The 16,437-nt window shown below is 43.0% G+C and overlaps 1 protein-coding gene and 1 long non-coding RNA gene across 3 annotated transcripts in view; one reads left to right on the forward strand and one right to left on the reverse strand.

Moving 5' to 3' along the window:
• kif20ba (kinesin family member 20Ba) overlaps window positions 1-16,437 on the reverse strand; it is a 71,735-nt gene that overhangs the window by 44,180 nt on the left and 11,118 nt on the right. For both annotated transcript variants that reach the window (XM_087849966.1, XM_087849965.1), the window contains exons 12-27: window positions 15,953-16,115; window positions 14,459-14,611; window positions 14,219-14,344; window positions 11,893-12,032; window positions 11,679-11,796; window positions 9,624-9,771; window positions 9,205-9,368; window positions 8,619-9,038; window positions 7,112-8,229; window positions 5,986-6,124; window positions 5,243-5,365; window positions 5,003-5,063; window positions 3,809-3,934; window positions 3,357-3,490; window positions 774-929; window positions 291-458 (exon numbers count right to left, since the gene is read on the reverse strand). In XM_087849966.1, coding sequence (XP_087706092.1) covers window positions 291-458; window positions 774-929; window positions 3,357-3,490; window positions 3,809-3,934; window positions 5,003-5,063; window positions 5,243-5,365; window positions 5,986-6,124; window positions 7,112-8,229; window positions 8,619-9,038; window positions 9,205-9,368; window positions 9,624-9,771; window positions 11,679-11,796; window positions 11,893-12,032; window positions 14,219-14,344; window positions 14,459-14,611; window positions 15,953-16,115 — 3,457 coding nt within the window. The remainder of the gene's footprint in view (window positions 1-290; window positions 459-773; window positions 930-3,356; window positions 3,491-3,808; window positions 3,935-5,002; window positions 5,064-5,242; window positions 5,366-5,985; window positions 6,125-7,111; window positions 8,230-8,618; window positions 9,039-9,204; window positions 9,369-9,623; window positions 9,772-11,678; window positions 11,797-11,892; window positions 12,033-14,218; window positions 14,345-14,458; window positions 14,612-15,952; window positions 16,116-16,437) is intronic.
• Window positions 2,472-11,157, forward strand: LOC148099870 (uncharacterized). Its single transcript, XR_015719908.1, has 5 exons — window positions 2,472-2,688; window positions 3,154-3,967; window positions 4,077-4,294; window positions 5,208-5,376; window positions 5,495-11,157. It is a non-coding gene; the product is annotated as an uncharacterized LOC148099870 (long non-coding RNA).

Consider the following 16,437-nt stretch of genomic DNA (forward strand, 5'->3'; position numbering starts at 1 on the left):
AACCGTGATCCATCACATCACAGAGGTTTTAAACTGATGGGCTGTAAATAGACTGAGGTGAAACACAGCAGGGCTGCAGTCTTATTTTATTATAAATATACTTTATACTGAAGGACATTACCTGACATGTTTGAGACACACATTGCAAAAATCAACCCGTATCTCGCACATGAAACAGACGATCATGCCTTAAACCAGCATGCTTAACCTTTCCCATCTTTCTCTTATAACAGGAGCCCGATTAAAGACTCTGCCTCCGGGGCCTGTGATCCTCGTTATGCTATACTGACCTCTTGTGGCGGCTGTGTGTTATTCTGCTGCAGCTGCTGGATGAGCTCGTCTTTCTCTGCTTGGCTGGAAAGAAGCCTTTTTAGCTGGACCTCCAAAGCTGCGACCAGAGTGTCTCGCTCCTGCCTCCAATTCTCCATGGTTTTCTCCTTTTCGGCCAGCTGGGACTCCTGACGGGAAAGGAGAAACAGCATCATGTATGCCCGACCAACATTCTCGCCAATTAAAGCTGCGCTCCAACAAGTAACTCCATCAGTAAAAATCATCCTCCGCTGTAAGCATCACAAGCAACTTTGTGAAGCACAAAAGCCACATTTTAACTAATCAGGTTTGTTATTAATACATTTGACTGTGTTGAATTTATTGTAAGGTGGGTCCTTTGATAATAAGAAAGTGGTTGAATGGCCATCACAATCTAACTCGGTTCAAACCCTCATCGGTCGATGGTGGGTGTCGGACAGTTTTTAGCATCGTCCTCCTCGTACCAGCTCGCTCTGCAGCCGAGTGCAGCGCTCTCTGTCTTCGGCAAACTTCCTCATTTCTTGGTTCCTCTTGTCCTCGGCCTCTTTAGCTTGGCCGATCAGGGAGACTTTTTCCTCCAGCCATTTCCTGCGGTCCGCCTGGTGCTTCTCTGCAGAAATCTACGGGACAAAAATAGTAAGTAATAAAACTAAAAATAGTAAAATTGCAAACATCTATTCAAATTAAGCAAAAAAAACCAAACAAAAGTGCTGAACTATGTTATTGCAAACCTGACTCAAAGTCAAAGCCTGCTAACAGGAATTCCTCCAAACTCAACCATGAACCCTTGTGCGTAGTTGGCCGACTGAATTACACGAAGAAAATACATATTTAATAAATTTGTCTATTTACTTCCACTTATCCAGTCAGGGTCACGTGGGAATGAAACATATCACACAGCTGACATGGGGCGAGAGGCGAGGTACACCCTGGGCTGTCCCAGCGCTAACACAGAGACACAACCATTCACATCTATGAGCCGTTTAGAATCACCTGAACTAACCTCACCCCACTGACTGCATGTGTGGATGAATCTGACGCTCTCACGTCTCCTACAGCAGTTCCCTCAGTCCTAAAGAGAACCAATGTGACCCCGGCTATTATTAAGGTTTATTCTTCTTCGAGCGAGTCGCGTCATCCACGCGGCAGGTTGGAGTTTTATATGTCACACTTTTTTTTTCTTTTAACAAAAATGTACTTGGTTAGAGTCACAACACAAAGTATTAGGTTGAAGTTGGATGTTAAACTTAGACAAAGATCAATGTTTAGGTTGAAAACAACAGTTGCTGTTTCTTCTTTCTTTCTTTCTTTAAAAAGCTTGATTTATTTGGTTGCCGAGGTGACGCGATATTGTGCTGACTGCCACAAAATCGTAACTAATGTACGGAGCCCCGCAGGAGACATGGGAGGAAAAACAATTAAGACGGAATTTTGCGAGATCTCGCAAAAACTAACTCGGGATCTCGCAAACGTTTTAGCCGCATTCTTCGGAGGCCGCCAGCTCGAAGCTGACCGGGAGGTCGAGGCACGATGTGCCGGGAAAGCGGTGTTCCTCCCGGCTCTAGTAGGTCTCGACCTCCCGTTAGCTTCGAGCTAGTGGGTGTCAGATCTCCGAAAACGTCGTAGCGCTTTTGCAAATATGTGATGTCTTGTAAACCGAGCAGGTATCTGACGTTTACACAACTACATTCACGCCTCAAAATATCTTAAAAGTGTATTTTGTGACCCAGAAAGAGGAATATTACAACTAAGTAGCTGCCGCCATTGTTCAAAAGTTTTGCGAGATCTCGCAAAAGTCCATCTTAATTTTTTTTCTCCCATGTCCCCTGCGGGGCTCCGTACTAACGTCCATGAAGACAAGCTGATTGTCTTTTAGACTATTTCTCGGTTTGTTGAGATCAGGCTCGACAATCGCAGATGAAGATCTGGTGCAGTCAGACCTCAGCATAACAAAATGATCCCTATCATCCTCCTGACGATGACGCACACAGCTGTTTAACACGCATATCGGACCAGCCGAAGACATGTGAGCTGTAATCAGAACACATGATCGTACAGAACATAATATACATGTAATCTTAAGTCCTGGGCTCAAAGTCCACTCGCAGACACACGGTTTGCTAACACTTCTGTTCTGGGTGTCAAGTCAAACCGAGTAGGAGGTGGAGAGCCCTGAGGCAAAAAAGTAAAAGAGACAGACTGGAGGGCGGAACTAATCTTGTGTCTGGGTTTCTGTCGGGAAGGAAAAAAGAAGGCGAACGGGGGAGCAACAGGAAGTTGCCACTTACGGGAAAAGCCCAGCATAATTCTTTGAATAAGTTGTCGCCAACATAGATATTGTGTGGAACTGAAGTATCTACAAAGCCAGGGAGGCAGCCGGTAAGGGAATGGTTGCTGACTATGTTAAAAGACTTTGAAGCGAGTTGCTAAAGAATCGCGGCTGCCGCTAGCTTACGTAGCATTAGCACTGTGCCGTGAGTTGGTCGCCTGTTTACGAGCGGCACCATTGTTTATTGTTGGTCTGCATATGGAAGACTGTTAATGCTTGCATATGGTTAAGAGAAGCTGGTTATAAACACTATTGTACTGCTTAAATTCTAATGCAGGTTGATCATTTAATTTAGCACTTTAATAGAAAGCAGTATTTCTCAAGGTGTATGTACAATTGTTAGTGAATTACATAATTTGAGCATTTAAAAATACTCAAGTAAATATTGTACTACAAAGCTTACGCACTGCATTAATGTGTTTAAAAAAGAAAATGTGTTTGGGATTGTTTACAATATTTGCAGATGTGTGTTAACAAACATAATTTGTAATTTGGGTTTTGGTTTGTATTTAAAGGTTTTTCACCTATGGCTGACTATGGCCGAAAAAGAAGATTAAAGAAAAAGGAAAACAAAAGATCTGCCTGGTCATTGAGTGAAATCCAGTTAAACACCTGTGGTAGATGCGTCAATCCCTTTCAAGCGGGGAAGCTGCACAATCTTAAAGAGCTTGACACTGGGACATCAACACAAATGCTAATAATGAATCTGCTTCTGTACCTTCACGCTGTCCTGAGCTTCAGCTGCTTCCTGTTTGGCCCTTTTTAAGTCATCTGATTGGCTGTTGCCGAGCTGCTGGTGTGTGTTGTTTCCACTTCCCTGCTGCTGCAGCATCTCTTTCAATTTGTCCACCTCTGAAAAGGTTTACAGCACAGAACGAAGACTGACGACACAGCAACAAGTTAAATGCAACTTTGAGTATAGCTTTACAATAACTAGTAAGAGATGAGAGTAGAAATGCAAGAAGTACAGTAAAGAGAAAGAAAATGGGCAGAGAACATCTCTATTTACTGTATAATTAAAGCTATGAAAACTAGAAGTAGAGCGTGTCAAAGGTCGATCAACTGTTGCTTTGAACTATAAAAGACTGAACCTGAGCCAGTGTCCGTACGAGAGCCTTTGACTTCCTCTAACTACTAAAACCTGCCTTCTTTTCACCTCCTGTTTCTTACCACTGGAGAGCTCCTGATTGAGGTTAAGTTTCTCCTCCAGGACCTGCTCCATCTGCTCCTGAGTATCCTCCTGTTCCGACAGAGCCAAACGCATGCCCTCCATCACCCGCTCCTTGGCCTCCAGCTCTACGAACCACCAAAAACAAAGCAAAAGTTCAGGTTCGCATCCACCACGATGAACAAGTTAGTAACCTCTGCTGGTTACTAACATAAAAACCAGTTAAACTCTACTGGGAAAGCTTGAGTGAACATTTTTCCTGTTCAACAGTTTGGCGATATTTGAAGAGTTCATATTGTGTGAAGTTAAGAGCAGGACACATGAACATGGGAAGAGCACCAACGTCTTTTACTGAAGGACCGAGTGCGCCGACTAGAGAAAAATCAACCGAGAGCGTGACCGAAGGTTACCGAAGAGAAAACAGATGATGGTTCCAATGCCGGAGAGATTGTCGAACGGAAGAGCCAGAGACGTTCCGTAGTGTGAAGGTATTTCAGCTATTTCAAGTCTGACAAAAACAGAGTAGCGCGCACTCTAAATTGTGCCGAAGGCAAGTCTGGAAATACAATAAAGCGGTGCATGCTCAATCTCTGACTGGAAGCGCTAATTCGTCATTTGGCTTTTGTCTAAAGTAACTGTTAAACTGTTTGAAAAGCTCAGCTATACAACAAGGAGAGATCGAGAATTTCCTTTTAGTTCTCAGTTTATTTGATATTGACAAAAGTTAGTCAATTTTGTCTGTTCTTCTGTAAAACAAACTAAGATTTATTTTTAGAATTAATATTTTGTTTCTAAGTGGAATTGACAATTTAGTAGTGTGTTTTGTTCTATTTTGAAACTTAAACGCTTTAGCGGCTGCCTTTTGTGTAGTTTGCAATATTTGCCTTTATTTATCTGAAAAAGTCTCATGTTCCTTAAGTACATCTACCCTGTTGAACTTATTATGGGAAATAAATATTTAAATCAAAACAAGCTGCTGATTATTTCACATTTTACTTGTGAGCAACGGCACATTTAAATCTTACAAATATAGTTATTTGGCTTATATCGTGATATATATCGTTATCGCCTGAAATGAAAAAAACATATCGTGATATGAAAAAATCTTATATCACCCAGCTCTACTTAAACGTTAAGGTAAATGTGTTTGGGAAAAAAACAGCATGTATAAGTGGATAAAGCACAGAGAAACTGACCTTTACAGGCCTGCTGGTAGAGCTGCAGCGTCTGGTCAGACTTTGCATGAGATGACTGCTCCTGCAGAGGCAGGCAGAAGGCATCAACAACATGAGACGCTCGCCACAAAGAGAACGACTGTCTCACATTTACTAGTTATCATCATCACATGTACATTACACGATATATTATCATCAGCAGCATGATGATCTTGCTCCCACACAGTGAGCAGTGTCTGGTGAAGGAACAGATGACCTCACCGCTTTGAGCTGCTGGATGGTTCGGTCTCTGCCGGCGAGCTCAGACTGAAGCTGCTTCTTTGCTTTCTCAGCGTCGGACAGTTTCTGCTTAAGGACCTTCTCCTCGTCTCTCATGGCTGAAATCTGGACAAAAGGTAAGGATCTGAAGCGGACTTTACTATCTCACTAGACCACAGAGCACTCATTACTATTTTTACAAACACAAATCAGCATTAAAGGTTTCTGAAAGTAAAAAGTTCGACCTTTTCCCAGCATGCAGCTCTGCAGGTTAACTGTGATTCAGAGCTCTGCTGCTCAGGGCTGAACCAGCCTAACTGGAGCATGAACGGGGTCCAGCTCACTCCTGAGACCGTGAGGATAAATGTGTACACGCACAAATGTGTTGCATGTCTGAAATGTTTGTGAGGACACGACTAAAAACATTTAAGACACATCGAAACAATTTAAGCCAAGTTTGTTCTTTTAAGGACCTGCTGTCACTGATGTAGATCACTGGATCTACCTGACCTCTCACTGGCACTAAAGCCATCTCTGCACTGGAGTTCTAATATTCACGCAAAACTAAACTGACACTACACATTTTAAAGTAAATAAACTGAACTGAAACAGTCAAACTCACTGGAAACCAACCAAAACTAAACTCAATTTAAAAATCTAAATAAAAAACCAAATCAGGAAACATAAAACTGTATCAGCAGTGAGGAGTGTGAGCGACAGACTGAAACATCCAATAATGCGTGCACCTCCTTCTGGACCTGCTGCATCTGCTTCTTGTAGTCAGCCAGCTTCTCTCTGAGGTCTGAAGAGTCCTCCTCCTTCCTCTGAAGGTCCACGCTGAGGCTCTTCACCTTCTCTGAGTCCTGCTTGGCGTTTTCCTTCAGCCTGAGAGGGAAAGACGTGATGTTCAGACTCTTTCATGGCTGGATTTTTACAACAAACAAACCAAAGCAGCCTAATAAGTGCCAAAATGAACAACACAGCCAGTGCTTCCCACTCTTTGCTACTTTTCTCCTTGAGAGGATATAAACAGCAGTTTGGGAGAGCGACACCTACAGAGAGAATCTGTTATACAGCGATACATTTCTCATTAGTTAGTATTCCCTTTAACACCGTTTATATAAGAACAACATTTTACTGTCATTTTTCATTGTTAATTAGCAACTCAACCACTTTTATGTTCCAGGGAACCATCTCTAGATTCCAGATTATTAGAGAGGGGCAGAAATTTATCAATACATATCAATACAGGTGGTCTATAATAATTAATTTCATCCTGATCGAGTCAAGGTTTTATTTAGAGATAAATATTCTTCTATGTTCACCTGATACAGTCATGAAATCCTCACAGATGTCGGTAAATAAAAACATTAAATAGTTTTGTTCAGGTGAAGAGGAACAATGTGACCGTCAGTATGAACCCGGCTTCATCTTTCCTGATTTTTTGTTGTTACTTTAGAAGTTATAATTAGACTCAAACAGAAAATTCTCATTTAGCATCAGTAACACTGTGAGCGCTGCGCTCTGCTGAGAGCAGCTGCGCACTAATGCAGTCATTACAGGCAGGCTCAGCTCTGCGATGATGAGTTTCTCATAATAGCAACTCTTGTAGATAAAACTCATCAGAATGATTGAAAGCATGTGTTTCACAGTGATTTGGAAGAGCAGATAAGTGAGGGAGGCGGAGGCGGGATTTTAGAGAGCGGAGATATGTTACACTCCAGCTGTAGCGGGAAGCGAAGCGTCTGTAATCCTGAGCTAAATATAACATGAAAAGGCTTTGATCAGTTTCACTGGACTTAACAAGTGTCGGAGCGTGATGACGTAGCAGCTACAGGCCCAAACACAGATCTAAACACAATGACGAGTTACCTGCTGATGTCCTCGTCTCTCTTCTTCAGCTCGGCTTCCTTCTGAGCGATGGCCTCGTGCGCCGCCGCCAGCAGCTCCCGTCTCCTTTCGACCTCCTTGCGCCGGGCCTCCTGAACGGCTTGGCACTCGTCCTCCTCGCGCTGCTCCTGAGCCTCCTGCAAACTCTTCTTCAGGGATGTCACCTGTGCATCCTTTTCCAGCAGCTCTTTCTGCAGCTCTGCTAGCTTCTCCTCCATCTGACCGTCCTGTTCCTCCAGCATCCTCTCGGTCTCTGAGGACGACGGCTGAGCTTCGGTTTTGCGGGACTCCTTTTGTTTCTCCGTGTTGGAAACGTTTTCAGCCTCAGCCTGGAGGTCAGAGTTCATCCTCTTGAGATCTTCAGCCTCTGAGTGAATCCGGGCGTCTTCCAGCTCCGTCTTGAGGCGCTCTGCAGCTCGCTCCTGCTCGCTGAGCATCTGTCTGAGGTCATCTACGAGCTTGCTGGAATCGGATTTTTGTTCACTCACTCTGCGTTTCAACTCTTCCAGCTGCTGCAGCGATGATGCTTTTTGTTCTCGCAGCCTCTCTTTGAGCTGCTCGACCTGCCTTTCTGAGGCCGCCGTCTGCTGCTCGAGTTTTCCTCTCAGCTCCTCCACTTCCTCTCTGGAATCCCGTTTTTGGCACTCGAGCTGAGTTTGGAGATCATCCAGCAGTGCCTGTGACATCTCTCCTTGCTGCTTAAGTTTCTTTTGCAGTTCTTCAACTTCCTGTTTTGAAGATGCCTCCTTCTGACTCCACAGCTCCAGCTGCTGGTCCAGGACCAGCTGTTTGTGTGCCAGCTGTTGTTTGACCTCAGCCAGCTCGTGCTCCAGATGCAGCACTTCTCTGTGCTTGGCCTCAGTTTTCTGTCTTTCCTCAGCCGGGCTCTTCTGAAACTGAGACACTTCCTCTTGTGTCTCATTCGCACCTTGTGACACTGCAGAGGCGTGCACTTCCTGCTTTAGCCTTTCAGCTTCCTGTGTCAGAGTTTGGATCTGGGAACACTTCTCCTGAATCGCCTTGGCTTGTTCATCCACTTGTGCTTGAGCAGCTTGTAGTTGGACAAAAGCTTTTTCAGCTCTCTCTGCGTTGCTGGTCACCTGTGGCAGTTTCAGGGTAAACACAGGAAGTTTTAATCAAACACAAGAGACAAAATTCCACATGATATAAACGACATGTAGCTGAAAACACACACAGAGGATTTGGGCAGTTTCTGGCCTCCAGAGTTTAAACAAAGCATCAAACGTTTGGCTGCCCTCTGATTCCCACCACAGCTGGAAGCTCCCACAACTTTAACTCGGCACATACTTGAGTTGGATCTTCTTCCTGACGCCACACTTTTATACAGAAGTTTGATACATAGAAAAAAATGATCATCACTACGTCTCGACTGATGTGTGAGAGCGCTGTGAACTGTTTCCAGGGCCGTCACCGTCTCCGGGGTGATCGATTTAACATTTTTGGTCACATTTCCGGATAAAAATCATACCTGGTGTTCTGCAGTTTCCAGTTTCACGCTCAGCTCTCCCAGTTCCTGTCGGAGCGCGTCCGCCTCCTCGTGCCTCCTCTGCTCTGCCAGCCTGCTTATCTCCTTCCTCTCCTCCTCCTCCCTGCTACTCTTCTCTTCATGAAGAGCAGCGAGCGCTGCCATGGCCTCCTCCTTGGCTCTCCTCTCAGTTTCCAGGGCTGCCATTGCTTTCTCTTTGCCTTTTCTCTCTTCTTCAAAGGACTCCAGCATCTTCTCGTTACTTTGCTTTAGATCTCCAAGCGCTGCAACGGCCTCATCTCTTTTTTTCCTCTCCTCCTTTAAAGATGCGAGTGCCTCCTCTTTTCCCAAAGTGGGGCCCTCCAACACAGCAAGGGCCTCTTCTCTGGCTCGGAGCTCCTTCTGGAGAGCCGTCAAAGCCCCCTGAGGAATTGAAAAGATGGAATTACTCCCAGTTTAACATATAAACAGGCGTGAAATGAAATAAATACTGATGAGCAGCTACTTTTAACTCTACATGGACGTTTACAGCTGTGAAGACGAGAAACAGATGAGACCACACAGCACCTCCTGTTCGTGTGCTCCTCACCTGCAGCTGCTCTTTCTCACGTGAGCTCTTCTCTCGGGCCAGCTCTGCCGTCCTCTGCAGGTCTCCCACTTGTTTCTCCAGCCGGGAAACCTCTGATGACATTTCTTGGAGCTCGAAGAGGAGCGTCCTCTTCTCCTCATCCTCATCTCCTCTGGCTACACCGGCTAAATAAGAGAGAAAAGGAACAAAAGTACGGCACCAGTAACACCTTCGAAATTCTGGCACTCAAACTAATTTCAAATATGCAAATTTATCAGAGAACATTTTTATGCTACGGCTGAACAGAGCTACAAATGCATTCTTCATCCAACAGAAAATATTTCTGCAGGCCATGTGCTCACGCTGGGTGCTCATCTGCAAACCATCTGCTTAATTAGACGAATAAACGAATAGATTTGTGTTCGCCGTCTTGTTTTTACCAGTGCACTTGTGAGCCAGCGGTTCCGGGGCTTCCTGCTCAGCACCTGCCCGAGGCCCTGCTCGGCCTGGATCTACACTTCTCTGAGCGGCATCCGTGGATTTCTTTCCTCCCACCAGTTCAGAGGAGCAGGAGTTCAGAAATGTGTCCTGCAGGAAGAAAGAAACAGTTTAGCATCCTGGAAATCCTATTTAATGTAGAGGTAATAACCCCACACATGCACATGCATACATATACCTCTAACAACATATAGCATCCCTTATGCATGTTATGCCTGCAGTAACACAGTGAGGTCCACAGGTTTTTGGAGAATTCTCCCTGTTGGAGTTTAAATCAAACACTTCAGGCGACTGCACAGAAAGTTGTGATGATTTAGAGCGTTTAAAGAAACTCGAGGTCGGACCTCTGAGTACAACATTTATCAAAACATGAAAGAAAGCCGCCCCCTGCAGCTGGAAACCACAAACTCAAGGAAAAAACAAACAAACAAAAACTATCGAGTTGTGTTAGATTTTCACTCATTTACAACAGACAACCACTGAGGCTACTTCAGTGCTTATGATCATCACAAATGTGCTTGAAACATGATGAATTTGGGCTTTGAGTGACCCCATCGGGGCGTGCATGTTTTTCATTGAAACACTGAGCTGCACACGTGGTGATGAAAACAGACTGAACAAACAGAGCTGCAGGCAGGAAGCAAACAAAGAGCCGGGCACATGGCACCGTGTAGCATTATTTGAGGTATTCAGCTGACAGATTTCGCAGGTCTTTCCTCCCCACTGCTGTCAGACTCCACAGCAAAGACTTTTGCAGCTAAACAAAAACCCTCACACGTGCAATAAGACTGCGACATGTGCAATTCTTCTTCTGACGAGGTTGTACTTTTGTATTTTCTTACTCAGTTGTATATAGCATTTGTATTTCTATTTTATTCTATTGTATATATTATTCTATTCTATTTTATTCTATTGTATATAGTATTTTATTCTATTTTATTCTATTGTATATAGTATTTTATTTTATTCTATTGTATATATTATTCTATTCTATTTTATTCTATTGTATATAGTATTCTATTCTATTTTATTCTATTGTATATAGTATTTTATTTTATTCTATTGTATATATTATTCTATTCTATTTTATTCTATTGTATATAGTATTCTATTCTATTTTATTCTATTGTATATAGTATTTTATTTTATTCTATTGTATATATTATTCTATTCTATTTTATTCTATTGTATATAGTATTTTATTTTATTCTATTGTATATAGTATTCTATTTTATTTTATTCTATTGTATATAGTATTTTATTTTATTCTATTGTATATATTATTCTATTCTATTTTATTCCATTGTATATAGTATTTTATTTTATTCTATTGTATATATTATTCTATTCTATTTTATTCTATTGTATATAGTATTTTATTTTATTCTATTGTATATATTATTTTATTTTATTCTATTGTATATAGTATTCTATTTTATTCTATTGTATATATTATTCTATTCTATTTTATTCTATTGTATATAGTATTCTATTCTATTTTATTCTATTGTATATAGTATTCTATTCTATTTTATTCTATTGTATATAGTATTTTATTTTATTCTATTGTATACATTATTCTATTCTATTTTTATTCTATTGTAGATAGTATTTTATTTTATTGCATTGTATTGCATTCCAGTATTTTCTAATTTCTGCAACATAACTTTGTACTTTTGCTGTAACAAAACAAATTTCCCACCTGTGGGACTAATAAAGGTCATCTTATCTTATCCACCTACTGTACCATCACTAATCATAGTTGAGTGACTCGTTTACTGTCGTGTAAGGACGACGGCCTCCTGTTTGGCCCACACTGTTTGCATTAAGGGGGATGGAGCGCAGCGATGTATCTGTTATTTACCCACCTGTAGTCTGCCATTTCTTTTTATCTCATTTATGTTTAAATCAAAAGTGAATCAGCAGGCACAGAACAAACTGGTAAAGACAACAACAACTGAAGGACTTTGAAGAATGTAAATGAAAGTTTGTGTTACCACGGCTTCTGCCTCTCGACTGGGTCCAGCAGCCATTCTGTTGATGAGATTCTTGAAAATCTCCAGCCTCCTTTCAGCTCGCTCCTCCAGGATTTCTCTCTCCCTGGCCAGACGCTCACTGAGCCGAACACAAACACGTTCGCGTGACTTTGAGTTCAGATGTCAAAATAAACCCCCCCCCTGGATTGTTAGGACAGCTCTAAAAGGGTCTCACTTGTAATCGTTCTGCATCTCGGAGAAAAGCTCCGAGAACTCTCTGCCGATGTCCTCTCGGACTCGGGACTCCATGAGCAGACCTTCAGCTCTGGCTTTCTTCAGCTGCACCTGCAGCTGTTTTAACAGCACCGCCTGCCTCTGAGCGACAAAACAGCAAAACACAACATGAGCTTTTGTCCTTTTTTACTTCTTTAGACAAAACCTTTTCACACAGTTCAATAATCCTCTGTGGACACACGCTCATGACTTCTTATTGCATTTGACTGAAGAGCAGAATTCTCCTCAGTCGTCCGCTGCAGACATGCACATGAGGTGTAATAGGATAAAACAGTCACTGTTCAAAAAACCCTTATTTCTCTCATATTGTGCTTCCATTCATTCACCCTTTGGTGTGATTGGCTGCCCCTCTCAGACAGAAGATCAGCTGAGATCAGAGCTGTCTGCCTTCAGACCTCTGCAACAAACCATTTAAAGGAGTCGGATGAGGTTTAGGTACAAGTCCAAGTTTCACAGTTAAATTAAAAATGAGAACTCAAAAATATTCTGTGTCCTTCTGCACATGACAGACAAATTAATTTGAGGCTGCAGAGTCACGTCCGAGAGCAAGTATAGGCAAAGCTACTGAAGTCACCCCAAACTGCCATGAAACAGTCGCACACATGCACTCACACTGACTCACACTTCCACATCTTTCAACACACATAAAGCATCCTATGAATGTTCAAACATTTTGTTACCCACATGTTTCTCACAATTTCACACACACACACACACACACACACACACACACACACACACACACACACACACACACCTGTGTCACCACAGGCTCTGATGTTATCTTTCTATTTTAGAAAACCACCTGTGGCTCAGTCAAACGCACACTGCAGACCACATGAGGAACAGAACTGGCCGATAAATCTGCACTGCACAGTTCAAACAGAGCGCTGCACTGCTGTTCTTTTCTCTGATGGTAAAAATAAAGTTTTATGTCTCAGTTATCCATACTCACAGAAACACGTTGGTATCTTCTACCAGGTAATTCCAGGACCTTTTATCGGTTATGTCTACAAAGCTATGGGTGTCATGTCTTCATACAACTGTTCAGTACCCGCTCACATGTTTCATCCAAATCACTGTGGCCCTGAGAAAAAAAAAGGCTAGTGTCCATCCCTGCTGTGGACTCAGGTAGGGGGCGTGAACATAAACTGTATCAAATGCATTCACACACATATGGGACACATCCCATTCTTAATCCACATCGTTTAATTTGATGTCGGCCCACTCTTTGCCGCTATGAGAGTTCCAGCTCTTCTGGGAAGCCTTTCCACAAGGTTTAGGAGTTTTTATGGGAGGTTTTGAGCACATTTGTGAGGTCAGACACTGATGTTGGACGAGAAGGCCTGGCTCGCAGTCTCATCCCAAAGGTGTTCTGTTGGGTTGGGGTCAGGACTCTGCTCAGGTCAGTCAAGTTCTTCCACAGCAAATCTCACTCATCCATGTCTTTTCTGGCTTTGAGCACCGGTGCACGGTCACTTTGGAAGAGGAAGGAGCCATCCCCAAACTGTTCCCACAAAGTTGGGAGCATGAAAATGTCCAGAATGACTGTGTCTTCCCACCCCCACACTGTAATCCCCTCTCCACCAAACTTTCCACTTGGCACGATGTAGTCAAACAAGTTCTGTTCTCCTGGCAACCACCAACACAGACTCGTCCATCGGACTGTTAAATGGAGAGTGGTGATTTGTCCAGTGGCGGCGTGCTTCACAGCACCTGCATTGAGCTAATCAGAAGGCCACGTAAAGTGTGGAGGGCTGTAGTCACTGACTGCAGAAAAGGTGGCAACATCTGAGCACTAGATGAGCACTTCCACAGCATGCCCTTATCCTGTCTTCCTTCTCTCACCCCAACCAATCACAGCAGATGGCCCCGCCCCTCCCTGAGCCTGGTTCTGCTGGAGTTTTCTTCCTGTTAAAAGGGAGTTTTTCCTTCCCACTGTCGCCAAAGTGCTGCTCATAGGGGGTCATATGATTGGTGGGTTTTTCTCTGCATGTGTTATTGTAGGGTCTAGCTTACAGTAAAGCACCTTGAGTCGACTGTTGCTGTGATTTGGCGCTGTGTAAATAAAATGGAATTGAATTAAATCATGTAGCTCAGCAACTGCTGACTCTGCTGTGTCGCTTCCACTTTGCTATAACACCACTAACATCTGACTCTACCGTCTCACAGTGATTCGAACCAGTTTGGCTCCACCCACGCAGCACAGCTACACCTCGAGGGCAGCGAATGCTTCCAGATCATTGATGAAATAAAAATGTGCTCACCTGATGCGTCTTCTTACAGACGAGAATTTTATCTTCATTGTTATCACCGTCTTCTTCGGCTTCGGTCTGATCCGTGGTGTCCATCATCATGCTCTCCTCTTCCTCACACTCATCATCCTCATCCTCCTGGATAAAAACATTTCATGGAGATTTATGTGACAATAAGTCAAGCCAATTAAAGATGTAAACGACATGAAATACTTTGTAAACCACGGTGAGGAAGTGATCTCTTCGTCCTACCTGTAAGTCCTCCAGACTGCTTTCAAAGCCCATCAGGGAGCTCGTCCTGCTGCTCCGGAGAGCTTTGCTCTCCGTGCTGTTCATGATGAAGGACACCTCACCGACAGACCTCTGTGGCATGAAGGGAACGGGTTTGGAGGACAGAACTACAACCTGAAAACACACAAGAAGAAAAAGGCAAACTAAATGTATGATGTTTAATACATGTGACAACATTTGGGAATTTTACCAAGTGCCATAATCTGACATGGTAGGTTAGATATATAATAGGTTACAGTGACACACAGAGGAATACAATGACTGCATGGTTCTCTTGTAGGGCTGCCACAAACGATTATTTTGATAGTCGACTAGTCACCGATTATTTTTGCGATTAGTCGACTAATCAGATCATCATCCATTGGACGTAAAACGTACAGCTTATTGCACCAGCAGCATCTGCTCTTATATAACTATCATTAGCTTACAGCTTTAAGTGTTTAAGGTATGTGCTAACTAAAAATAAAGACAAGATGATAGTTTATTAAATTTTAATGAAATTTGCAGATTGTTTCGGTGAAGTTTAATAAACTCCTTGCTATCTAAAATATAACAGGACACCGGAGTATATTCTTGAGCAACTTCTGATAATCAGCTGTCTGCTTGATGTTTATTCAGCTGTGTAAAAACTATAACTTTAATCTCAGCCACACAGATTTACTCAGGAACAAATAAAATACTAAAAAAAGCCAAACAACAACATTTTGAAGTTATCTAAGTGACTTATATATCATGTTTAACCTGAGTAGCGAAAGACGGCGGTGGGTTTGAAAACGATTTGCCGGGAGTCCGGTGTTCTCACGACTCTAGTTAGCCTAGCCCCCGGCTAGCTATCGAGCTAGTGGGTAACAGACATCTCCGAAAACGTCGGAGCGCTTTTGAAAATATGTGGTGTCTTGATAAACTGAGCAGATATTTGAGGTTTACACAGCTACATTCTCGCCTGAAAATATGTTAAACGTTTATTTTGTGACCCAGAAAGAATAATAAGAGTAATATTAAAACTAACTAGCTGCCGCCATTGTTGGAAACTGAGCTGGGCTGCACTATGAATTCTGGGACACAGCTTCTTCTTCTTCGGGGTTTAACGGCAGCTGGCATCCTTGTACATGCAGTGCTGCCATCTTCTGTTTCAGTCTGTTATTACACTCTTAAATCCTACTACTTATTCCTGCGTCTTTTGTGATCTTACAAAGCTTCAAACGACGCATCGACTATTAAATCAGTCGTCGACGATTTTGATAGTCGACGTAATCGTGACTAGTCGACTAATCGTGGCAGCCCTACTCTCTTGCTGCACAGATTGTCCACGTGGAAAATTTTTAACCGTTCAGCCTGTGGACTGTACTTCTCCACTTCTGGGTGGGTGGGGGTGTGTGTTGGCACAGTTCCCAAACAGAGGGATGACTTGCAGACTTAATGCGCACGAACAAACACAATGAAACACGTATGAACCTTCTGCGCCACAGCAGAGAACTTGAGGACGTTGAGCGTCTCGTCGTACATGGAGGCGCACTGGTTGATGTTGATGATCATGCAGGCTTTACCCCGACCACAGAAGAAGCTCTGCAGGTAGTGGGTCAGCTTGCTTTCTCTGAAGGGGACGTGCTGCAGCAGCCTGAAGGAGGGAACGGGCAAACGGTACAGAACAGCTTCACTGTGAAACAGTAATGCACTTTTATAACACAATCATCAGCATTAGCACTTGTGTTTGTGTCCACTACCAATGCATTGTTCACACTCCTTAAAGCAGTGGCCTCCAGCATTCTCCAGAGAAGCTATAGTAAGCATTACACCAGACTGCAAGAAGATTTAAAATCAGGCTAAAACAAGATGAGTTGCAGATGTCTGCAGTAATTCTGTCATTTTAAACCGTACAGCAGACTGGATCATAAATCCTGCAACATTTGAAAAAGATCTTTAAAGGCATCTGATGCTTT

The sequence above is a fragment of the Neolamprologus brichardi genome, chromosome 13 (assembly GCF_056152115.1).
Source record: "Neolamprologus brichardi isolate AB-2024 chromosome 13, ASM5615211v1, whole genome shotgun sequence".
NCBI classification, from domain to species: Eukaryota; Metazoa; Chordata; class Actinopteri; order Cichliformes; family Cichlidae; genus Neolamprologus; species Neolamprologus brichardi.